This window comes from Cryphonectria parasitica (assembly GCF_011745365.1).
Source record: "Cryphonectria parasitica EP155 unplaced genomic scaffold M406scaffold_2, whole genome shotgun sequence".
Lineage (NCBI taxonomy): Eukaryota > Fungi > Ascomycota > Sordariomycetes > Diaporthales > Cryphonectriaceae > Cryphonectria > Cryphonectria parasitica.
The window spans coordinates 2,777,816-2,801,070 of record NW_024468910.1 but is presented as its reverse complement, the minus strand read 5'-3'; the positions used below and the strand labels follow the sequence as shown (position 1 = coordinate 2,801,070).

The following is a 23,255-nucleotide window of genomic DNA, read 5'->3' as shown; positions in this document are numbered from 1 at the left end:
ACTGGACTGACGCCAGTCTGCTCGACAGGCGCCAATGGCGACTCATCAAAGTGTTCCGGAACGGGCGTGTCCTCCTTCTCGCCGTCACCTTCAGCAAAAGACATGCCGGGGACAAATGGTCTTGCTGTTGCGGAAAGACTCTTCTTGTGACTTGGTGTGAAGATGTCCTCGCCGAAAGGTCTCGCAGCGTTGAAATCCGAGATCTCAGCTTCCGATCTCAGCTCAGCTGGAGCCCAGCTTATGATGTTCTGGTCGGCCGCAGACATCTCGGACAAGCTGGTTGTATCCTTGGCATCCGTAGATTCGGAAATAATTGTCGATGACATGGCCGTCTCAGGGCCGGGGTGGTCTTCATCGGCGGTTTTGTCTCCGGGGCCGTTGTCTGGCTCATCCTCAATAGACACAACATGCTCTGTCGGCTCTGCAAATTGAATGTCCTCGTCTCCATCGGCGCTTGCGCTTCTGAATCTCTTGATTCTCGACTCATCCACGAGACGGCCGTTCTCATCCTCAGTCATCGTTGGTTGCTGCTCTGCCTGATTCGATGAGTGGCTAGACGGCCGCAATATAGGGATAGCCTTGGACTGCTTCACGGGCTTTACAATCTCCGGCTTATTGAGGTCGATGTTGCCGAAGATCGACATTGGCATCATGCCGCTGTCACTGCCAGAGAGTACGGGTGATGTCACAGAGCCATTGAACGATTGCATCGGAGTGAAAGAAGGGGCATCTGGCCTGAATGTGGGCGCCCCAGCGGCGGAGAAGCTGAAGTCACTCGACCCAGGAGAGAAGGCCGGAGCCCTGGCGTTGATCTTGGTTGACGGCGCCGCTGGGGGGCTGAACTGGCTCGACTGGACTGATTCTGGAGCCCTCGGTACGAACCCGCTCTGGAAAACAGCGGGCTGGAAAGTGTTACTTCCGAAGTTGAACTGTCCAGGCTGGAACGAGCTCGTTGGGTTGAACTTGAACTCGGGCGCTGCAACATTTAGTTTAGAAGACTGGGAAGGCTTGCTGTCGAGACTGGGCCGGCGAGAAATCGATTGAACATCCTGCCAAGGATTGCTGAACGTCCTGTCGTGGGCCAGATTGGGGAACTTCTCATGAACCGGCGTCCCGAGGTTGCTTGGGTTTGTCTCGAGCTCTTCACCGGCTTTATCATCCTGAATCGTATTCAGGCGGCCTAGAGCCGCAGCACCGGAGCTGGTATTGACATCCTCCTCGCCAAAAAACTTCTGGGACAGCGAGTGGCCTCTGCTATGAGGACGCGGATGATGCAGGACAAGATTGTCGTTGACGGAGTTCTCGAAGTGCGGCGCCTGTGGCACATATTGCAGAGCCGGTTCCTGCACTGATGGGACGGGCGCGGCCTGCATCCTATCATCCTCTCTGTGCGGGCTATAGTCTTGATCATGCTCAAGCTGTGATCGGAACTGCTCTTCCAGGTGATATTCGGCCTCGTCAATTTCCCTCTGGAGGCTGTCGCTTGCATTGTGACGGACGAGGGATTGGCCTGGCTCGGGTGTCTTTGATGGGCTCTTAGCGTGCTCCTCCTCATCTTCTTCACGCAACTCCTGCAGATGAGGAGTCGATCTAGGAGGCATAAACTGCTGATGTGGCAGCTGAGGGAATTGGAGTGACTGGTGGCGCTGATGAGGAATCGGGGGTTGGAAGCCACCCGGTGCGAAAGGAGAAGTTGACAGAGACGGGGAGGCACGGTGCATGCTTTGCTGCGAAAGCAACATGTCTCTTGGTGATGGCTGCGGCTGAGGAGGCATGAAGCCGAAGGGTGGTTGGTTCGGAGACATCGCGGCTGCGTGCGGCGAGGTGAAATTTCCGCTAAACTGGCCTTGAGACCCAACAGCATTCACGCCTCCAGAGGTCGGCGGCTGGCCAGGGAAAGGGAATTGCTGCAGCCCTTGACTCGATGCCGAGGACGGCGGGATCGGCGGCGAGAAAGGCAGCGGGGGATACTGCGTGACGGTGGCTCGTCGGCTGAGCGTATGTGGCCCGGGCGAGATGGACGCAGGCGGTGGCGGCGGCGGCGGTTCCTCGTCGGCAAACGAAACACCAAGAGCTCTAAGCTTAGCCTCGTTCAGCTCATCGACGTACCTCTTCCACGCTGTGAGGTTTATCTGTTAGTAAGCTACCCGGGAAAGGAGGATATCACTTAAGAAACTCACCCCCAATGTCAGGCAGCGTGACCTTGAAGACACGCTCTGCCCACTCCCTCCTGGTGTCTTCAACGTCGGGCCATTCGTCCCTACTCCTGGAATAGTGCTCGATAGGCAGCGCAGGATTTCCCTCAGGCTCATTCAGGTCAAACCCGCGAATGTCATACCCCAACTGCTCCCATTCTCTAAACATGTTCCGCGCCTCGTGTTCCTTGAGGGGAACGGGTCGGTTCCCAGGTTTGCCCCGGCCCTCATCCCTGGGAAGTAGGACCATGATGTTCTTACCACGCCATGGAACTCGCTTCTTAATCCGAGGCGTTGGCGCGGACTCCTTCTTGGTCTCGGCCCTTGTCGGTGTCACTGGTGCTTTCATCTCTTTCGACTGCGCGTCAGCGAACGGCGACTTGCCGCTATCCATTGTGCCGATTGGTGTTGTCGGTCGGAGGTTAGGGGTGCCTGACAGCATGATCAGGTCCCCCGTGTTGTCGGGCTCAGGGCCGTCCGTGCTGGAGGCGGCCATATTTTCACGACGCGGCTGTTGTTGTTCTCGTAGCTGATCCACGGTGCTCTGCTTCAGAGTCTCGGTACTCGATCGCGCTCTTGGATGTTGTTGACCCGACGGCGGCTGAGACGAGGCAACGCGGGCGGGATGGGCCTTGGGCGTGATCAGGTCCTTGTCTTCGAGCCACGCGGCCCCCTCTTGAGGTGGTGAGCCGCTCAGCGAAGAGTGCTCACTGTCCGAGCCGTCGCTCAGCCAATGGCGAGGTTCGACGTGCTCGTCAGCAGCCGTATGTTGGCGAATCCAGTCTTCCGTGAGCCCGCGCGCGAGATCAGGCCTCCTGGCGCGGTTCACGAGGATAGCGGCCAGAGACGCCGGGTGCTGCTCCGCGGACGTGGCAGCCAGAAGCGGAGCGGGGCGCAGGAAAGGAGTGTCGAGCGCCAGGCGGTGGATTGGCGGGTCGTCGGACGCCTCGCTGCCGGGGCTCTGTGCTTGGAGACCGGCCTCTTCTGACCTGGGGTACGGGCTGCCCCAGCTTGCGGTGACGTACTGACTATCGTCGCCCTTGTCGTCGTCGCGAGGAGGCGGCGTCCGCAGCAGCTCCAAAGCGCGCTTGGGCAGCGGCGGGGCCGCGAGGTGCGGAATGTAAGGAGAGGACGCCTCGCCGTCGGCAGTGGACGCGGTCGAGAGAGCTGGGGACTTTGGTGGTGATTGACTGGCCAGACCGTCCTGTGCGGGAGCACGAGGAGGAAGTGGTGACGACGACTCTTGCGAAGACGTCTTTGCGGGAACCTAGACAAGATGGCAAGATACTCGCGCGTCAGATGAGCTTGTTCCTCTTTCTTCTCTTCTCTCACATCTGTCTCTTTCTCCCTCTTACGCCTGACAGCCTGCGGACCTGGTAGAGTGGGGGCCCAAATTGGATGCGCCTGTTGGCAGGGGATGGAATGTTGAGAGGGGGATGAGGGAGGCTTACCACTCTGAGGTCAGCACAGACGATGGACAGGTCGTCTGCAGCTGATTCTCAATACCTATCCTATCGCGTCGTCGACGAATACCCAACTTCTCTGGCAGTCAGCAGGTCGGGAGTCCCCCCCCTTTTTTTTTTTTTTTGAAAAGAGAAAAAGAAGAGAGGGAGTGGAGAAATATTGGGCTGGCAGGCCGGGATAATCGCGTCGCGTTATTAGGATCCGGGGGAAGGGGGGGGGGAGACCAGGGCCAAGCTGGGACTATGAACGATCTCGTCTGTCGGTCAAGGATGTGCTGGTGCCAGTATGCTATTGGGGCTGACGGCAGGACAGGTACGGGCTACAGCCTGACAGGTACCTCCCGGCAGTGCCAAAATTAAAGAAATGAAATGAAGAATGAAGAGTGGGGATCAGATGAAATAAATAGGCACAATCATCGAAGAGGAGGGCAGGAAGAGGGAAAAGAAGAAGAACAAGAAGAAGACAGCACTGGGAGCGGCGGTGGCAGCATCTGCAGACTGTCGATGAGATGTTGTTGGTCGGGTCAAGAAAAGAGAGACGACAAAATGTAGGTGGACATGGGAGGTGAGAGGGAAGAATCCGTATGAGGACCGAGCTCGTCTCCTCACTACCATCAGGCCGGGTCGCCTGGTTCGTGCACGCGTTGCCTCGCCTCGGTTGTTTGCTTGGAGGGCTCGTGCTTGAGTCTCTCTCTCTCTCTGTGTGTGTGTGTCCGTCGAGTCTGGGTCGAGGCAAGCTTCAGGGTCCAAACACGTCCAACAATCGATGTCGAGTCCACCTTGGTGGAAGACGGGAGATTGCAGCGCGGAGTCTAGCGGTGGCCTGGTCCTGTGGTGGAGAAATCGTGGGCGTGCGACCATAGGATCGGATTCGAGATCGATGAGACGTGACTGAAGGGCAGGGCGAAGGAATGGAACGGGGAGGGGGAAACCAGGTGATGGGAGATGCCAGTACAAAGAATTAGAGAAGGAAAAAAAAAATCGCGTACCATGAGGATGATGATATGACGATGGAGCTCATCCAGCTCCCAGCCCAGCCTTGGCTCGCTGGCAGTGAGTGAGTGGCCTGTAGGAGTTGGTCGTTGGCAGTGTACTTCTGAGGAATGGCTGCTGAACACGCCTGTCACTGCAGGGGTCAAGGCACCTTGCATTGGCTCGGCACATCTTGCGCCCCTCCCACCCAATCCCATGCCACATGTGTAATCTCAATCACACAATGCTGTTGCTGCCGTAGGGTGCCAGTAGGAGGTAGATCTTCATACATTTGTCGCTGGTCTGTACTTGGTAAGTGCCTGCATACCTCAACTGCAGGCGGTCCCGGGATCCTGGGCTGGATCCTCTGGGCCTGTCGACACCCGTGCTCGACTCTTGTTTCTCACAAAGCCTGCAGGATGAACCCACTTTTCCAGTCACAACTTGCGAGGACAAATAACCATGAGATGGGGGAGGGCGATGGCGATGAGAAACGCCCACCAGCAGACGGCATGAGGTTCAATCAGTATCCCTTAGAGGAAAAACAACAAACGGGGCTAAGAGGGAAGCTGCTGTCGCGCTACTATTCCCGAGCTATACCAACCTTGGAACACGCGTCAAGCTTATAAATTACTTGCGGTGCTACTGTTGTAGCCAGGTTGGTCGTACTAACGGTTGACACTAAGATAGGATCCCGAGGTCTCAGTGAAAACTTGTACTATATGTTGAAGCGTGCTGGTCTATCCATCCAATCTTCAGCAACGACCTGCAACCAAGGTGAAGAATGAAAGACCGAGGAGAAAGATAAGAAGAAAAAAAGAAAGGGTTTGTTGTTGGGGGGGGGGGGGGAGGCAAAACCCTTCGTCCCCGATTGAAGATACATAGTATTTGCGATAACAGGAATTAGGACATATCTACCTTTGTAAGTGCAGGGTCAATTGGCTCGTTTTCTTGTATGTAGCAGGACTCGAGAACCTAGATGCCCTTCTGCAGCGCTCACACAACATCAGCCTCCATGAGAAGAACATCCCAGGCCAAAATCAGGTACCTGCGAGGAGAACACTGGTCATATCATGTTGTGTGACCATCCCACAAAAAGCACCCACAGAAAAGCCAAGGGTAGTTAGTTGTCAGGGTATCTATCGTCTACTTCCTTCTTTTTTCTTCTTCTTTCTCTTTCTTCTCTAGGCTGGCGGCATTGAACAGTGTGAAACTCCTTGAACACCTTGAGAGGACGAGGGCCTACTCCTTCGTAGTACGAACAGGCAGGTCCTCCGTCTGCGACGTGACCGCTCCATCGGCCGGCGCCTTTCCTCCGTCCTTCTTAGAGCCGGGGAACATAGTGCCGCGGTCCTTCTTCTTCTTCTCCTTGACAAACTTAACCTCTGGCGGGTAGGCCTTCTCGACTAACTCCTGCCAGCTCGCGTCCTTGCTGAATTCCTCTCTTACGGGCGCCATCAGCTCGTTGAGTGCCTTGGACACTGCAGGCTTGAGAATTTGCGGGGTGAGGACATCGTTGCGGTAGTCTTCGTGCATCTTCTCCACGTCCGTGTAGACTAGCTCCGGCAGCTCATCCCTAGTCCGGTCGACTACGAAGCCCTTCTGGCCCTTGAGGCGCGCGGCGGGCAGCAGCACGAACTCAACAAAGGCCAGCACGCCGTTGCCCTCGGGCACCTTGGGCACGCACTCAGCCTTCTTGATCTTCTTGACCACCGTGTCGGCCTCGTCGAGCAGGTCGATCTTGGAGTTGGGGTCGCTTGCGGACATCTTGCCGCCCTGGAGCCCAGGTACCATGGCATTCATGATGTGTGCGCGCTGGCGGTAGCCCAGCTTGGGCAGCCACTCCTTGGCGGCGGTGAACAGCTTGCGCTGGTCGACACCACCAAATTGGACGTCGACGTCCAGGTACTGCTCGTCCAGGACCTGGAGGAGAGGGTAGAGGAGACCGGATAGCGGGGCGTTGGCGGTTTGCTTGACAACCTCGGCGCCGGCCTTTTTGGCGTCATGCTCGGATACAACCGCAGCCAACTTGTATAGGTCCATGCAGTAGTCGGCGCTCTTCTGGTAAGAGCTGCCGTAAACGAACTTTAGCTTCTTGACGTCGTCCTCGCCGCACGTTGCATGGAGCATGGCAGTGATAACGCGCTTGTAGTAGTTGGCACGGTGCTCAACCAGCTCGATAGGAGCTTTCAGGTTGTCGAGGAATCCATGGATATCGGCGAGGAGGATGGTGAGCTCACAGCCGGACCGAAGCAGCTGGGCGAGCTTGATGGCAGGGACGAAGTATCCGCAGTGAGGCCGTCCGGTCGTCGCTCTATAGTAGGTATCGGGAGAAAATGAAGTTAGCATCTGGGTGTCTCAAGACATCTTCCGGCACGAAGGGGTAATAGAATCCCCAGCAACATACGTTCCCCAGTAGACCTTGGGGTCGTTTCCATCCTTGATGATCTTCTCGATAATCTCAAAGTCGAGAGTCTCAGCGAGATTCTCCTTGATGAGGGCAATTCTCTCGTCAGCCGACATCGAAGCCATCTTGACTGCTGCGTGTGGTTTGTTGATAGGAGAGGTTGAGAATTGGCAGCAGTGTGATGGTGACTCAAAAGGGCCATCTTGACGTTCATGTGGAGGGGCAGCCCCAAAGTGGGTGACAAAATTTAAGCGGGGCACATAGATACCTAGGTACTTGCTCAGCACGTACCCAGACCAGCCAGGCAAGGCAGGGATGGTACTTCTCAGCCAGCCAGTCTGGTAGGATAAAGTAGCTAGATCTAGTACTGTGTGTACTAATTACTCGCCTGTGATGGCTCCTCAGATGTCGTTGGATAAACAGCGCATTGGACGACTCACTGTTGAAAGATTGGTTACATACCAAAGAGCAACTGATATAAATAGTGACCTATTTACTGTTTGCGCAGGTGCAGCCACCATGGTCTCGAGTCGCTTCATCTCTTACACACATCACCAGCAAGAGTGCCCATTTTGGTTTGTTTGTTTGTTTGTTTCCTTTCTTTCTTTCTTTTTTTATCTCAAACTTTGCTACATGCGCCTTGCATGATGACATCCCCCCCCCCCTCTCTTTCCTCCTGCCTGACATCTTTTCTTCTCCTTTTTTTTTTCTTTCTTGTCTTGTTTTTTCCTCTCGTGCGAAATCTTTCGGTTTTCCTCTTTTGGTTTCTACATTGTCAGCAAGGAGGATTTTGGTCCAACAACTGAGAGCATGTCTCATTATATCCCAGACCTCACCTTGTTAGCATCTCCCAGATGCAAGTTAATAAGGGTTCAGCGGTCGAACATCTCTGCGAGGTGTGACGGTGCCGATCCGGTCAGCTCGAAAAAAGAAGTAAGCAGGGGAAAAGAAGAGGATGCTGGTCCTGCCTTTATGGGTATTGCGGGGGTTCTGCTCCGGCATCTGCTCCCTGCAAGCTGCAGCCCCCAAGCGAGCGATGCAGTGCCGTCCCCGGTTCATTTGGTGGTTTACCCCCCTTCCCCCAAAACTGGTCGTTCTAAGTCACACGTAGCTCAGCGGCAGGTCTCTCCCTGGTTTGGATCCTCCCATATCGGAGCTGAATGGACGTCCCCGGAGTGCAGGCCAGCGGCCCTGATAGGCCGCCATCCCCCTCACTCCATGCATCTGACCAAGGACGACCAATGTAGCGGAGCGCAGAGGCGCCCGCCCGCCCGCAGCATGCTACAGAAAAAGGGTAGGATACATTGGGAGGTTCCACCGCAAACGCATGTCTTTCTCCTATATTTGGTGCCAGCCCCCCCTGGTTTAAACCATGTCTCGAACGGCTAAGTGTGGAAAAGGGAAAGGCAAAAAGAAAGAGAGAGATGAAGGAAGAAAAAGAAACAGAAAGGGGCGCTGGCTTTCGTGTGTTCATTGCCACTCACTCGGCTCGATGCCCCCTTCGCCCCTTCTCCCCCTCCCCTCCAAAAAAGAGTTTAAATATAAAGGTGGATCGACCGGTGGGAAGTACTCAGGCGCCGGATCCGAGCCATGGCTTTTGGTCAGCGACCTGGCGAAACCTTCACCGGTCCTGAGCAGGTCTGACGCGTTATATGACATGTTGATTATTGCACCTCGATTGAGGGATGCGACAGGCGGAATCGCGCAAGCGACACCCGACAAAGAGGCATGAATGGGAATACTTTTTGGTCGAATATTGGCTGGCTGGGCTGGCACAAGCAGGTTGCAGGTTACAGCAGCAGCAGCAGCAACAGCAGCAGGAGGTACTGCAGCAGGACCGAAGCGGCTGAGCTGGGGCAGCCACGGAAACAGGCATTTAAAGGACGGCCGGATGAACCTGGACACACCGTTTCTTTTGTTCTGCTCTGCTCCTTTCTTCGTACTTTCGAGCATGGGCCATGTTCCTCGAGCCCCCCCTTGGTAGCCGCTCTCGGTTCGAAAGAAAAAGCACTTTCTTGTTGCATTTCGTGCGTCAGGAGGTCTCACTGCAATATACTAGAGACGCTCACCCCCTCTCCCCTCATCACTCCACTGCACGACAATAGTATATAACCAACAGAGGCAACAGGCATCCCCGCCCTGCAGTATCGGGGTACCCTTCACCCACACCCTCAAGGGAGACACATTCTGCCCCTCTCCCCGCGCCCCCCCCCCCCCCAAAAAAGGCAACCAAGGAAGGAAGGGGGAAAAGAAATATGGCCACGGACGAACCACCAGCGAGAAGGCAGCTAGACCTCGGCGGCATCGATAGTGACATGGTATTTCATCGCAATGTCGACTTCATCATCAGCGCTGGCACGGTCACCTTCCACCCCAGGACCCAAGAGGTCCTCGTCATTCTCAACAAGAAGTACCAGGAGGATATCTGGCAGCTCCCCAAGGGCCGCAGGAACATCAGCGAGAACATCCGCGACGCAGCTATCCGCGAGACCTACGAGGAAACCGGCTATCACGTGAACCTGGTCCCCGTCCTCATGCCCACGCGAGCCACACAACCGCGGAGTCAGCAGCCGGACGGCCCAAAGAGCACCGTCATCGACCACCTCGGTACCGAGCCGGTGGGCATGGTCACATACACCGAGCCGGGGGCGGGCTCAGACACGGATGCCCAGAAAATGTGTTTCTTCTACCTTGCGACGTTAGCGGATCCCGATGCCGCCCCGCACGAGAACACGCAGGACCTGGGCGAGGGGCTGGAGGCGAGGTGGATGGGGGTCGCGGACGCCAGGGCAGCGCTCAGATTCCAGGCGGAGAAGGAGGCCCTGATGTCTGCTGATGTGTATTGGACCCGAGCTGGTCGGCCCGAGGCCAGACCTCAGTGTGCAGAGAAGGGCCATCCCACTGCGCTTCAGAAACTGAAGGGTTTGTGTCCAAAGATATCTGAACTCCGTGCTCCTGCTTGGCGATCGTCGGTAAAACCCGAGGCACAGCAAGGATGAGGGACGAGAAGGGAGGACCACACTTTACTTGAATGGATTCAAGCAATGCATGGGGAGACGGTCGCTAGCAATGTCGACGGATAGGTTTCTTCCTCAGAATCACCCACCACCACCACCACCACCATCATCATCATCATTAGTTGTAATATTAGTAACAGCATAAGCTTTCTCTGTTCATAAACCAGAGGAAGGCTATGGAAGAAGACCTTGATATGTCTGTCTGTCTTAATCAACGCTTTTATTTCTTTGCTTAGTACCCTTAGTTTATCCACCCAAAAGGTTCTCTCTGCTCCCCTCATTGTGCCCCTTTTCCCCTCCTCGCCTCCCAATGCCTCACAGATTTCTTCCACTCCATGACCCAACTTCGTCGTCGACGCCACCGCGGTCATCACACTGCAGGGTAGTGTTCGCATGCTATTCATGCTACAGGTTTCGGAAGCTATGAGGTCCCACAACGAGCCCGACCGTGCGGCTACCAGACCGGATTCTCATCCGACCCTCCGGCTCGGTTGGCGGCTTCATCAACGGCGGGCTTTTGCAGGGGGGAGGGGCCGGGGTTAGGGCACTTGGCCACACTATCCACATCACCCAGTAGGGGCAATTGCGGATAATAATAAGCTCCAGGGGGGGGGGGGGCCGCAACCCCTCGCTACGTCATAATCTTGATCTGTTGTTTGTTATCTAGAGGAGAGCTATGGCAGCTTGGAGGGGAGGGGAAAGCAGCCATGCCAAACGTTGCAGGTCCTGACCATTGATTTGCATCATCATTCATCATCATTCGAATCATCACAAGAACCCAGACAACGACTGAATCAGGTCGGAGAAAGGAACAATTCATCAATCTATAATTTTTATGAAAAAAGAAAAGAAAAAAAGCCTTGAAGTGGTGATTCACGGGGTTTCTTCCAGTGATTATTTCATTCCCGCGTCATGGCTCCTCTTGGCCAACTGCGGGTCGCCTCAAATGCCGCCATCAACTCTCTCCATCGACCCCACAGCCGGCTTATCACAACGTCCTCCCCCTCTCCTCCTGTAATAAATACCACCACTACAGCCCCCGCGCAAAATATCAACCTGATCCCGCCCACCCACCACCACCACCACCAGTCTTGCTGCTGCAGATTACCCCGCCTGACACTACCACAACCACAACCACCAAACAACAACGTCACCAATCTCCAGTTCGTGCGCCCCCTCAGCACCTCCGCGCCCAAAATGTCGACCATGAAGGCCACCGGCGGCCACTCGCAGGCCTGCTGCAACATTCCGCCCGTCGTATCGTCCGGGTACCAGCACAAGGGCGCATACGAGACCATTGACGGCAAGAAGACATACGTGACGGGTCCCGCGAAGGAGGCATCCAAGGGCATCCTGGTCATCATGGACATCTTTGGCTTCTTCGACCAGACTGTCCAGGGATGCGACATCTTGGCCACCGCTGATGACCACAACAAATACGCCGTGTTTATGCCCGACGCCTTCGACGGCAAGCCCCTCCCCATCGACCTCTTCCCGCCCGACAACGAGGAGAAGCAGAAGAAGGTCGGCGAGTTCTTTGGCCAGAACAGCCCCCCGAGCTTCGTGCCCAAGGTCCACAGCGTGCTGAAGGACGCCCAAACGAAATACCCCAACATCAAGGAGTGGGGTGTCGTCGGTGTAGGTTTTCTTGCTATATATCCTATCCTTCGTGTTCCTTCATCTTCTTTCCTTTCAGCCATCTGACGCCTTGCTGACTTTGATTCCGACGTGCAGTTCTGCTGGGGCTCCAAGGTTATCTCCTTGACCGTCAGCCAGTCTGACAACCCCTTCAAGATCGGTGCAGAGTGCCATCCAGCGATGGTCGATGCCGAAGATGCGAAGAAGTATGTCCACTCCCCTTGGCCCCCTCTCCTCCTTCTGGTGGCCCCAAGGCCCATACCCAGAGGTCTCACCCAGCTCAACTAACACACAACAGGATCAAGATTCCCCTGACCATGCTCGCATCCAAGGACGAACCCGCCGAGGACGTCAAGAAGTTCGAGGAGGCCCTCACCGGCCCGAAGCACGTCGAGATCTTCCAGGACCAGATCCACGGCTGGATGGCCGCGCGTTCGGACCTCAAGGACAAGCGGGTCGAGGAGGAGTACATCCGCGGATACAAGACTGTCCTCACGTTCTTTGCAAACAACTGGGCGTAATGTGATGATGGCTGCCTTTAGTGGGGGGCCGATCAAAATATTTGTGTTATAACACAGAGAGGGGAATCGAGAACAATCGGGAGCGAAAAAGATGAAGAATAATTATTACCAGATGAACCGAAAATGGCTTAGTCACAACATAATACAGTTGAGTATCACCTCGTCAACTCGAGAGCTGGTGTCTAAATAAGAGCATCTGCTACGTATAACCTTGAGATGGGGTGAAATTGGTTTGAACAGATCGAAAGGTACGACCATACACATTCAATACATCGGTACGTACATTGCGAGGTCTAGAGTCTTAGCCAGTAGCCTTGTGGAAATACCCACGGAGTTTCAGGGCCTCATCGATACTTCCTGGTGTGAACACGTATCTGACCGCCCTCGCTCATTGGTTCCGGGCGCGGGTAGTGGCGTATCCCAGTCTTTCATCTACGATAAAGCGTAACAGCAGATCTTCCCCTATTATTTGGGCTGTCCTTTGGACTGTCGGGGCAACGTTTATACCTGACGCGAGTTAGGCGCCTTGCAATGACGTTCCGGGTGGGATCACCATCCCCAGCGGGAGGGAGAAAGAAAAAGAAAAAGAAATTAAGAGAAAAGACCTCCTTCCCCTCGAGTGGGGTTTGTTGCTTTAGCTAAGCTGTGGGGGAGCGTAGGTCTGTGGATCCTTACCCCGGAAAGGGGTTTTTGCAGAGTGAGCCCTATGGCGCAGCATAATTATCCTGGCTGCTTGATGCGTTAAGGATTCACTCACACTGCCCCAAGGTAAAGTCATTCAGGGGTGCCCGAGGGGTCTTCTTGGATATATATAGTCTTCGTCGTCTGGATTGTGCCTCGAGCTCATTCTCCCTACCAGTGTTTAGAGACCAAGGCCTACTACAATCTAGCCATGGCGATGTTTACTGGTAGGTCTGCCAGGCTCTCATAGTTCCAAACCATTTCATCGTCCCACGCAGGCTTGCGAGTGCAGCCCAACGCATTTTACAGTACTGTTGATTTTCAGAAACGGCAAACAAAATTCATTCATGGTACCTCGACGGATCAAAATTGCCCACTCTATCCGCCTTCTCAATCTTGAGTGTTGTTTTCCACGAAAGCTATTGCGGGAAGCTGACTTTCGAGCAGGTCATCATGTCACACGGGAGCCAGGGACCTGGGTGATGGACCAAAGCCGCGTTCTGACTGCCCCACCTACAACCACTCCCACCAATCAGACCAATAGTCTCACCCCACCGTGTCCCCCAAGCGGCGAGTCCCTCCGCACTTACAACAATACTGAGGAGCACATGCATGGCCCCAAACAATCGACTAACCACCTCACGGTCCATAAGAACTCTACCAGAAGCGATCTCATCTTGAGTTTATTCCCTGGCCACCTAAACCCTGATCTAACCCTTCCAGCCCCCAAAAGCAAGATCAATTTCTACTGCCATGCCAATCCGGACCTGTCGCCCGCCTCCGCCGGGCCTGCAGAACTCCGCCTTGATGCGCCCCACGGACCAGCAACTCTTTTCGCACCTGGCTCAAACATCTCCTTCGATATCGACAGACATAGCTTTGGATATGGCAGAGCCAGTGAGGCATTCATAGCCCGCCTCGAGTCGGGGGCCGTAGCCGTGACAAGGGAGATGAATCAAGCCTTCGACCAGTATAGGATCCCTCTCAGCTTCCATTATTCCCCAAACAACCCTCGAGTCGTCTTCAAGATCTACTACGACCGCGATCTGGACGGTCGCACCTGGGCAGACTCCTTTTTCCCCAGCACCCCGCCCGACCTCCGAGCCTTGCCAACCTACCGACTCCCCAGGCGCTCCATCCGGATCGGACCTCTGTGCATTTATGAGACAGATGGTCATGCCTTTATCAAGAACATCCTCCGCCACGAGTTCGGGCATGTCATCGGGATGCGCCACTGGAATGCTCAAGAAACTGAACAAACTCGGCCTTCAAGATGGATCCCGGGATCCTGCGAAGATAACCACCACACCGTGATGGTCACGGGCGTGCACCCCAGCGCCATCAAATTCTGGCCTAGCGACTGGGAGTACCTTGGGAGGGCCTATAGCGGCCAGCGTGGTTATCCCATCCGCTACGTCTCACCGATTGGTTTTTATAGCTACTAAGCACCCACGATACCTTCCGGGCTTCTCGATCGCCCTTCTACTAGCATACGGCCTCCACTCTCTTGTCCAAGGGTCACTATTGGTATGTCGCACTCTTTTCTTCATTTCTCTTCCTCTTCCTTTCATTTTCTCTCTTGGTAGAAATAGCACTGTTGAAGCTCCCTTGGGCGCGCTGACTCCGTGGCAGAAGAACGAGCGAGGCGTGTGCGTTAATAGAAAAGACGGTGGGGTATTTGGCGCAATCAAGGAAAACGGGTAGCATCTATCAATAGGATATCACCCGGGGCAGTAACGATTACATGATGAAAGTTTAGAAAAGACGGCAAAAGGTACTCGGTAATTTGGCATGGCATACAGGATAAGGGTAGCATCGAGTGGGTGTACGTAAAGGGACATGACTTTCGGACGAAATTTACGGTACGAATTGTTCTTGCTTTCACATTGCAATTCCTTATTCATTATATTAATACATCAAGTTTGGGATTTGAGGATTCATTCAACTGGGTATCCAGACTGAGAACATTTGTATATTGTCATTACGCAAAAAGCACGGCCGGTCCGTAACCCATGAACAAGCTGGAAGACCGAACCCATTATGCGGACCCTCAAGCTTCGCTATATCCTGCGAACGAACACGAGCAGACTTCAGTAGTTGTAATGGCATCCTTCTTTAATACGAAATGTTACATCTATAATACCTCAAAATCACGTGCTACTAATTCTGGCGCCGGACCCAAAATAATAAAAAATAAAAAATCCGAAACATCAAGAAACACCTCACGCACTCAGCTCTTGAGGACGGGGTGATGATTGCCAGTGTTAAGTCATGCTCGCAGAATCAAACCATACAAATCATTATCGATTTCAACAATCTCCCTTCCAGTGCTCCTTGATCCAGCCTGCCATCATGTCGGTGAAGGGGGCCTCGTCCCACAACTGGATGTCCGCCTCCTTGTAGTCACCACCGCTGAACTTCAGAGCCAGAATCACCCACGACGTAATGAAGTCATTGAAGACGAGATCGACCCTGTCCGGCTCGCCCTCTTGTGGGAAGCCAATCTCAGATTGGATGCAGTTTGGCTGGACGTAGAAGTTGATCGGAGAGTGGATGGCGTCGTCGCCATCACTGCCGATATCGTCCTTGGTAGTATAGCCACTGATCAAGTGAGGCTTGTCCCCCGTGTCACTCATAGGCTTTTGACCGTCGACCTCAAAAAAAGGTGTGGTTGGCGGAGGGAGGTTGGGATAAATAATATCCTGGGCTACGGTCCACTGCTCTGGTGGGCCCATCATCCTCGGGTCGTGGTCCTCGACATCGAGGATCCGGGTCGCCTTGTTCAAGAGGGCGAGAACCTTCTTGGCGACCACATACTCGACTTCAGGGATATAGGACATCCTGCTCTGAAAAGGCGAGACGATGTAGGTAGTGTCAACGGTGAAGGGCCCCTGGAAGATGTCAAAGCGCAGGGCGCCAGTGTTGATGATGGCGAGGCGGGGAACCTCTTTGCGTGTCTCTTTGAAGATCACATCAGGCATAACCTCCTGGTCCAGCCATGTGAATATGCTGTCGTTGCTTGGGTAGGGCGTCCGTGCCATCCAGTAGTTCTGAGGCGCACACCCGTGCCTTTCGTCGAGGTTCAGCTCTTTGCGCGCCTCGGTAATCATCTTGCTGACGTTCCGACCGTGCTCGGTGTGAAAGGTAGACTCGTTCAGACCGGTGTGGGCGTACAAGCCGAACAGGTTGTTGTCGATGTACCGTCTGTTGAAAGAGACCGCCGTCGTCTGCACATCCTCCGACTTCTTTGCGATGCCATCTACCGACATCCACCCGATGGTCTCGAAATACCGTCCGCTCGCGATGCCAAAGGAACGGGCATCAAAGCTGGCAGCATCGCGGACGTGCGCATGTCCGGCGAATATGGCGATGGGTGTGAACCAGTTCTGCTTCCTGATCTCCCGGAAGATCTTCTGGAGCTCCTCCATGCGCAGGCCGATGTGACCAATCACGACAAAGACGTCCGCCTTTTCCCGGATGGCATCCTGGAACCACTGTTCCTTGATGGTATCCGACACCTTCTGGACCTTTGTGTTGTTCGCGTTGCCAGTGAAGTCGAAGAGGAAGCCAAAGGCTACGACGTCCAGCTTCTGGTTCTTGGTCTGAAACTTTTTGTACCTCGGCGCCATGGGCACCCAGTCGCCCGAGTTCGGGTCCTTGTAGTCGAGGTTTGAGGCGAGGTACCTGCCAGCGAAATTGGGCACGGTGTGAGCCCGCTCACTCTCAGCAGTGTCATAGTTGTACAACTCGTGGTTGCCGGTGCAGATGATGTCGATGTCCTGCTGCTTGAAGATATCGTAGGTGTGCTTGCCCTTGGGCGTAGAGGCGTCGTACAGGCCGTTGCCCTCGACGCGATCGCCAGTGTCAACCAGCAGCAGGTCGACGCCCCGGTCGTCGGCCTCCCTGCGCATGTGGTGGGCAAATGAGACGTAGTCACCCCAGTCGGCAGAGTACTGAGACTCCTGAAGATGACCACCGTGCCAGCCATGTGTGTCGGTTGTATGGAGGAAGTTGAGCTGGGCCCACTGGAGATCACGCATAGGCGCCGCGACGGGCTCTTCAGCGTTGGGCTGCATCGCCTGAACGGCAACAGCAAAAAGGCCGCCGGCCAAGAGGGCCCGGGTGGTTGTCATGGTTGCTGGTGTATATCCACAGCTCTCGATGGGGGGAAACAACAAACAGCAGACAGGAAATCCACTTCGTGGATATAGAAGGCCGATGGGGGGAAAGAGAGAGGCAGAGAAGGGGTCGTCACATCCGCAATTCACATTCTATAGGAGAGGTAAAGGGGAAGGTGATGGCAGTTGGGTGGGTGGTTGGTTGAGGCACGAGGAATGGCCCGTGATGCCTCTCTAATGTGTTGCATGTAAGAATGACGCATAAGGCCTTAAGTACATATGTACTGAAGTACTTACCAAATGTACTATGGTACGTGCACGAATGCGATAAGATAAAGCATCAGCTAAGGAGTGCAAGGTGCGAACTACTGTACAGTGTACTGTTAGGTTGTGGGCTAGAATTTAGGGGTCCAATTTAGGGGTCCACGGTCCTCAGCAACCGAGACAGATCGGCGACTCGATCTCCTCCTACTGAGCATGACAACCTCAAAATGATTTGATGTGAAGCTATTTAGGTCACTCAAGCCATAGGAGGGCTGAACGAAGCTTACAGATGAAAGAGCAAAATAGATTTTTTACAAGGAACTATAGGTACATAACTACCTTGTGGCGATCTGCATTTGCAAATCAGCCCTCGGGGAAGGTTTCCCATATGCAAACAAGATGGTAATCTTGGAACATTTCGATGTTAGGACAGGCTCATCCGGTCCTGCCGGGGCCTGAGTCGCACCAGCATCTCTAACTTTCTCCAAAGCAGGCAGCAGGGAAGGAGCTGAAGGGCCTCGAAACCGTGGGGGGACCTTTTCTTCCGGGTGTTGCCTCTCAATGTCAAACCCTCGCCACCATGGACGGAAGAGCTAGGGGTCTACGGGAATCTAGCGTTGGAACTCTTCTTTTTTTTCTTCTCCCCCTCCCTCCCTTATTCTACCTGCTAGTACATGACAGTAAATCCTGGTCTCTCCATCCTCGTTCCCTCATTGCTCGCCACCCCTCCACGCGTTGAGGAGTTCTGACCAGACCTAGGCTGAACTCGCACCCACTTTACCTATTCTCTCTTGACTTTCTTCTTTTTGGGGCAGCCCTTTTTAGAGGGAAACCACTCCCTCCTTCATTCTCATCTTCCATCCCCCCTTCACTCATCTCGATCACAACGCTTCTCCTTCGATCGCTGAGTCTCTTTACTCCACCTCCATTCATCGTGGGTATTAGCCTTCGTCCCATAGATACACGGCCGTCTTACAACCAACCCCACACGCGCCCATACACCCCTCCCCCCTCCTTTGTTCTTGACGGGACCATAGCATTATCTCCTACATACGACCTGGTCCCCATTTTCGGCCCCTCTCTAACACGCACACACGCACACCCCCCCCCCCCCCTTGCGAGCCTGAGGAGACCTTCCCCTGGACCTCGACCTCGGTCTCGACGTCGATCTAGCCATCAGACCACCAACCTTGGTCACGAGATTCAGTACCCCGGTCCCGCTGGCCCCGTGCCGACGGCGTGACCCGGAGCAACTGTCTTATAGCAGACCGTCGCTGCTCATGTCTTTTCCGCTCCCCATCCGTCTCGCGGCCTCTCGTCACGAGGAGCCGTCCACCACTCCCGAGACTCCACCTACCCACGGCGACGCAGACCTAACAACGGCGCCGCACCCTCTCGCCGCCGCCGCCGAGCATGGCCTCATCTCTGTCGTGCCGTCGTCAGAATTGAAATTCGAGGCCGCCGCAGGGCCGAGTAATCATCAATTCTGGCTCAAGGATGCCAAGATTGCCGAGGATCTGTTCACCGTCTGTGTGCCCCCTTCTCCGCCCTCCTCTCTCTTTTCTCCCTGTTGGCAGCAGCCTTTTCTTCCCTTCCCTTGATAGAATCATTCCATCCCGCCGCTAACCTGTCTTCATAGATACACCGCAGCGCCAAGCATCTCGTGGAGTTCGTGAGTACTTGTCGGAGAGAGCTGACCCCTTGGAAGATGTCCCAGAGGCAGCTGTCCCTCCTTGTGAGAAAAACTGTCTCCCCATAACGTTTGATGGAAACGGGATGAGACTTGTCCCACAGGCTTTAGATCCGTTTCCATCGTTCCCTTGCCCATCCCACCTAACCATACAAATCGTCCTAGAGAACAATGAGCTAACCTAATCCTTGCCTTTCCTTCCGTCTCATCCAGACTACTTCCATCATTGGCAACCATGACCCCTCCATAAGTCACCGTCCCATTCCCGTGATGAGCGATGGCGACGTGCTCTTCATGACGCAGCTGTCCAACGACATCGCCCGAAGCGTAGGCGGTATCTCGGCCGTGAGGCATCATGGGATGCGCACCAAGAAGCGCAAAATCGGCAACGGCAACGGGAACGACCTCCATTTCGCAAAGGATTACTCCCACCATCGCTCGCATCACCGCCAGTCGCGCGGTGATACGGCAAAGGATGATCGGACGAGTGGCTCCAAACGGATCCAGGTAGGCTACGCCCATGAGTACCCCAAAACCTGGGTGTGGATCTCCCATCTTTACGAATCGACTGACAAGGAGGTTATGTTGCAGTTGTCTAAGGTTGACGACGGGCTATCCTGCCATCGGTGTGGCCGTACGGAGACTCCAGAGTGGAGAAAAGGCCCAGACGGATTACTCTGTAATGTCTGCGGCTTGTTATACGCAAAACAGAGGCGGAAATTGAAGGGCGGTTAGCATCTCGCCGCCTTGTCTTGATAGCCTTCCACATCGTCTGGCGCTCGATGCGTGCATGGTCTGTAGCATGGGCTTACCACTTTTTGCCTCAGGGCATGTGGGATTTTTCTCTCTCTCTTCAATGCCTACTAGGCGGGACAGATGGATGTCAGGGTCGACACGGTAGCAGGAAACGGTTAGGCGTTGAAAAGGTTCATGGAGTTTGGATGTTTTCTCATGGAGAAAGGCCGGTGCATGTTTGGAAATTATGGTCATGTCGAAATTTTCTTTCGATATTTATACCCATTACTGGCTGACGAGCAGTGGTTGGCCTCTCTACTCGATGCCACCTCTTTCATGGCAGGACAAGAGACAATCATCATTTGGGGCCTTGACCGGCCACGCTACATATGAAAGAATTCTTCACGTGTCGTGAATTGATTCCAATACTCTATCAAGATGGTATTTTCAAGCAAATTGTCGTGACCCTCAAACCCCACCAACGCCAATGTTTTGAAAACCACTGTGACATTGCGACACCGTTGACGCCGACGTCCCCGTTTCCGTGTCCCGTACACATCATCATCAGAACTGCGCGAGCAGCCTCCTCCTCCTCCGGTCTATCAGCTCCTCTTGAACATCCTCGGTGGTGGGCAGTTGCCACGGTTTCCCGTCGCCCGCGTCGCCCGGCAGCGGCTCCCAGTCCGGCGGGACTTCCTTGGACCCGTTTCTCGCCAGGTTCTCAAAGGCCGCCGTCTCCTTCTCCTCTTCGTACGCAAGAAGCTCCTCGTCCTCCTCGCCGGGCGCCAAGGCGAAATATGCCGCGTTCACGGCCCTCCTTATATCGTCCCTCGCCTCTAGCCCCGCCCTCTTCTTCTTGTCCCCGTCTGCATCCGCCCGGCCCCTCGCTGCGGCCTCAAACATCTCTTTGACCCCGGGAAGCTCTCGCGCCCGCCCAAAGTACTTGTACCCCCTGTTCCCAACCCCAGGCACCTCGCGCCCCTGCTCATCGTACATGGCCGACCGCCCCCCGCCGCCGCCGCTCCCGCCGCGCATATAGTTGGGTCCGCCCAGGTTCCGGATCTGGACCTCCCAGGCGTGCTTCTCGCGCATCAGTCTGTTGAGCTCGTCGTTGACGTCGCGCACCTGGTAGTCGCTGAGGGCCGGGTCCTGGATGCGCGAGACCTTGCGCGAGATCTCCTTGAGCACCTGGCCGCGCCATCGCTCGCACGCGGGGATGCTGTCCTGCTCGGTGATGGCCCGGGGGCGCCGCGTGCGGCCTGCGTCGATGATGCCTAGGTCCGCAGCTTGGGCTTCGCGGAAGCGGAAGAGCATCGACTGGGCTTTTTCTGAGTTGCGCGCCTGGTTTGGGAAGAGGAGCCTGTTAGTACGAGTTTCCTGGGTCGCGCCTGGGGGATAGGGGGAGGAGGGATGGTTTTGAGGAATAAATGCTGCTGCTTACCATTTTTGTAGTTTTATGTGCAACCAAGAGTAGGTTATGGAGGAGGTGTAATGGGTTATTCGCTGGAGGTTGGTGGGTGTGGAGAGAAGTCGTAAAGGTGAAGGTGGTGAAGGTTCGGCTCCAAGCTAGGAAAACCATAGCGGGTCTGCAGCCTCGGCCCCCAAAAAAGTAAGGGTCAGGCTTAGGAAAACCGCCGTGTGGGGAGGTTTGAGCCGCAGGTTGACCCTCAACTGCCTGCCTCAACCAGCTACTCTTTCTCTACCGCAGGTCAACCTCAAAAGCGCGTCGTCTAAACCGCGTTTGCAGCCTTTTCTTTCCACCTTGAACTAATAGTCACTTTTTGCCCAGCTTTTCTCTCCTTGATTTCCAGAGCACCCTAGAATCTTTCCCCCTTGAACCTCCCATCTTACATAAAACCCGTCCCCTCCCCTTTCTCCCACTGCCAAAGCAAATTCTCCTTCAACGCCAGAACCTCCCCCATTCCCAATCAGACCTTTTATTCAACACCCAAACCTCCTCGTCCTCACCCACTCCCCTTACCCAACACCAAAACCCCCTCCACCGCCAAACAGGGCTCTTAGCACCCTCGAATCTCCTCCATGACCAAACAGGCCTTCTTCTAGCCCTCAGGCAATGCAACATTTGGATCAACTCCCTCCTGAAGTCAATTGCAACTTCATCTATTCACCAACATACAGCTCTGGCGGCGTCAGGACTCTCCAGACACATGGTGTCTATCAACACGATCATGCCCAAATGGGTACGGCCTACCACCAGACAAATTTTGCTGGTTTTCGCGACCAAAGCAGATCTCCAAATTTCTTCTGAGAGACCTTTCTATTACACATTGACCTTCGACACGTAATCACGTATCTTCTCTCGCTTCAACAACGCGTCGACTGTACCCAGCAGATCAAATCTGAGGATCCTCTCAAGCCCACTCAGCTCTGGGACATTCAGTCACGACCTTCCTTCAGCACCTATTCAGACCAGAGACCAAAGACTCTGTCTAGTGTCATCCCCCCAAGTCAACCTATGGTGGCCCCTTCCCCAAACCCTCTCCCCTTCAACCTCTCCTTCCTACTACCATCCCTCTCCTGCCCTCAGAAGCTGTTCTGCCATCATTCAACCTCATGCAAACGGTGCCATCCTTCCAACAAGATCACCAGACAAATCGAACCATCGTGCCAAGGAGACCACAGAAAGGGTACAATGATACCAACACTACCATGCAAAGCGTACAATCGTACCAAGAAGACGACCCCATCTTCCAGGCAATGTCATCCTACCAACAGGACCATCATACACATGATACAATCATATCAAGGAGACCACCATGCAAGCGTACAATCATATAATCAGATCACCACGCCAACGGTACAGTCGTACCAATAAGATCACCATTCAAAAGATGCCATCCTATCAACAAGGATAGGTTCATCATACGCACGGTTCAACCGTACGAACAGCATCATTCAACCATGCTCTCAAGTCACTCAATGAAGCTCTTCTACAGGCCCATCTTCCGAGGTACATTCTGCGACTATTGGCTGCAAACACCACTTCACCACCAACACATCACTGCTGCTATGGTCTCAAAGACCAACACGCCTACTATGACACACAAGATATGTGCTCACAATCCTAGAGCTTATTAGCCATGATGGCAGGCAGTTTCAAACTTCAACAAAGCCCCCAGCTTGGGGCATTTGGACCCCTCTGTCCTATTTCCTCCTCTCCCCTTCTTCTGTTTCTTCCTCCTTTTTCATCTGTTTTCCCTCTCCGCCTGCTATGATGATACAAATTGGGATGAGCTTTACTCCCCCTTGACCCTCGCGTTTCCCAGCGGAAGCAGAGCGGACATGATAATACCCACAAAGAACAGAGATCTGAGTAGGCATCCTTCATCCCCCTTCATCCCTCTTTCCCCTCTTGTTCCCTCCTGCCACCCTTCACGTGCTTGCCCCAGAACGGCGCCTCGACCCGCAATGACGACAATCAGCACAAGACCAGAGGCTCTTTGCAGAAAGCCACGCATCTTCCCATGTGTTGATGACCGCGGCTCGGCCAGTGACGGCTCAGAAACATAGTTTTCAATCGGAGCGGTCGAGCG

The 23,255-nt window shown here is 54.5% G+C and overlaps 7 protein-coding genes across 7 annotated transcripts; 4 read left to right on the top strand and 3 right to left on the bottom strand.

Annotated features, from left to right (window-relative positions):
- Positions 1-5,681: 5,681 nt before the first annotated feature.
- Positions 5,682-7,162, bottom strand: M406DRAFT_273170 (tyrosyl-tRNA synthetase; the record flags this gene model as incomplete). The annotated part of the gene is made up of 2 exons (XM_040918172.1): positions 5,682-6,944; positions 7,038-7,162. The coding sequence occupies 2 exons, from the start codon at positions 7,160-7,162 to the stop codon at positions 5,873-5,875; spliced, it is 1,197 nt and encodes a 398-aa protein (XP_040779664.1). The 3' UTR covers positions 5,682-5,872.
- Positions 7,163-9,292: 2,130 nt separating this feature from the next.
- Positions 9,293-10,120, top strand: M406DRAFT_327124 (uncharacterized protein; the record flags this gene model as incomplete). Its single annotated transcript, XM_040920171.1, has 2 exons — positions 9,293-9,959; positions 10,080-10,120. 2 exons carry the CDS (start codon positions 9,293-9,295, stop codon positions 10,118-10,120), a joined length of 708 nt encoding a protein of 235 aa, XP_040779663.1.
- A 1,010-nt stretch (positions 10,121-11,130) lies between these two features.
- M406DRAFT_354980 (uncharacterized protein) lies at positions 11,131-12,420 on the top strand. The gene is made up of 3 exons (XM_040923050.1): positions 11,131-11,692; positions 11,789-11,898; positions 11,991-12,420. Exons 1-3 carry the CDS (start codon positions 11,252-11,254, stop codon positions 12,211-12,213), a joined length of 774 nt encoding a protein of 257 aa, XP_040779662.1. The 5' UTR covers positions 11,131-11,251; the 3' UTR covers positions 12,214-12,420.
- Positions 12,421-13,544: 1,124 nt separating this feature from the next.
- Positions 13,545-14,833, top strand: M406DRAFT_354979 (uncharacterized protein). Its single transcript, XM_040923049.1, has 2 exons — positions 13,545-14,421; positions 14,527-14,833. The coding sequence occupies exon 1, from the start codon at positions 13,845-13,847 to the stop codon at positions 14,337-14,339; it is 495 nt and encodes a 164-aa protein (XP_040779661.1). The 5' UTR covers positions 13,545-13,844; the 3' UTR covers positions 14,340-14,421; positions 14,527-14,833.
- A 156-nt stretch (positions 14,834-14,989) lies between these two features.
- On the bottom strand, positions 14,990-17,015 carry M406DRAFT_273164 (uncharacterized protein). The gene has a single exon (XM_040918171.1). It carries the CDS (start codon positions 16,968-16,970, stop codon positions 15,204-15,206), a length of 1,767 nt encoding a protein of 588 aa, XP_040779660.1. The 5' UTR covers positions 16,971-17,015; the 3' UTR covers positions 14,990-15,203.
- Positions 17,016-18,556: 1,541 nt separating this feature from the next.
- Positions 18,557-19,701, top strand: M406DRAFT_71682 (uncharacterized protein; the record flags this gene model as incomplete). The annotated part of the gene is made up of 4 exons (XM_040925490.1): positions 18,557-18,802; positions 18,916-18,948; positions 19,180-19,473; positions 19,678-19,701. 4 exons carry the CDS (start codon positions 18,557-18,559, stop codon positions 19,699-19,701), a joined length of 597 nt encoding a protein of 198 aa, XP_040779659.1.
- Positions 19,702-20,265: 564 nt separating this feature from the next.
- M406DRAFT_286662 (Isy1-like splicing factor) lies at positions 20,266-21,192 on the bottom strand (the record flags this gene model as incomplete). The annotated part of the gene is made up of 2 exons (XM_040918690.1): positions 21,143-21,192; positions 20,266-21,042 (listed from the first exon to the last, which is right to left on the bottom strand). The coding sequence occupies exons 1-2, from the start codon at positions 21,143-21,145 to the stop codon at positions 20,266-20,268; spliced, it is 780 nt and encodes a 259-aa protein (XP_040779658.1). The 5' UTR covers positions 21,146-21,192.
- Positions 21,193-23,255: the final 2,063 nt, after the last annotated feature.

What these genes read in the sequence shown, in the direction of transcription:
- M406DRAFT_354980 (XM_040923050.1), top strand. Translation starts at nt 11,252, where the DNA reads ATGTCGACCATGAAGGCCACCGGCGGCCACTCGCAGGCCTGCTGCAAC. An exon ending in AGGAGTGGGGTGTCGTCGGT is followed by an intron (nt 11,693 to 11,788) that starts GTAGGTTTTCTT and finishes TCCGACGTGCAG; the next exon opens with TTCTGCTGGGGCTCCAAGGT. An exon ending in GATGCCGAAGATGCGAAGAA is followed by an intron (nt 11,899 to 11,990) that starts GTATGTCCACTC and finishes AACACACAACAG; the next exon opens with GATCAAGATTCCCCTGACCA.
- M406DRAFT_354979 (XM_040923049.1), top strand. Translation starts at nt 13,845, where the DNA reads ATGAATCAAGCCTTCGACCAGTATAGGATCCCTCTCAGCTTCCATTAT.
- M406DRAFT_273164 (XM_040918171.1), bottom strand. Translation starts at nt 16,970, where the DNA reads ATGCAGCCCAACGCTGAAGAGCCCGTCGCGGCGCCTATGCGTGATCTC.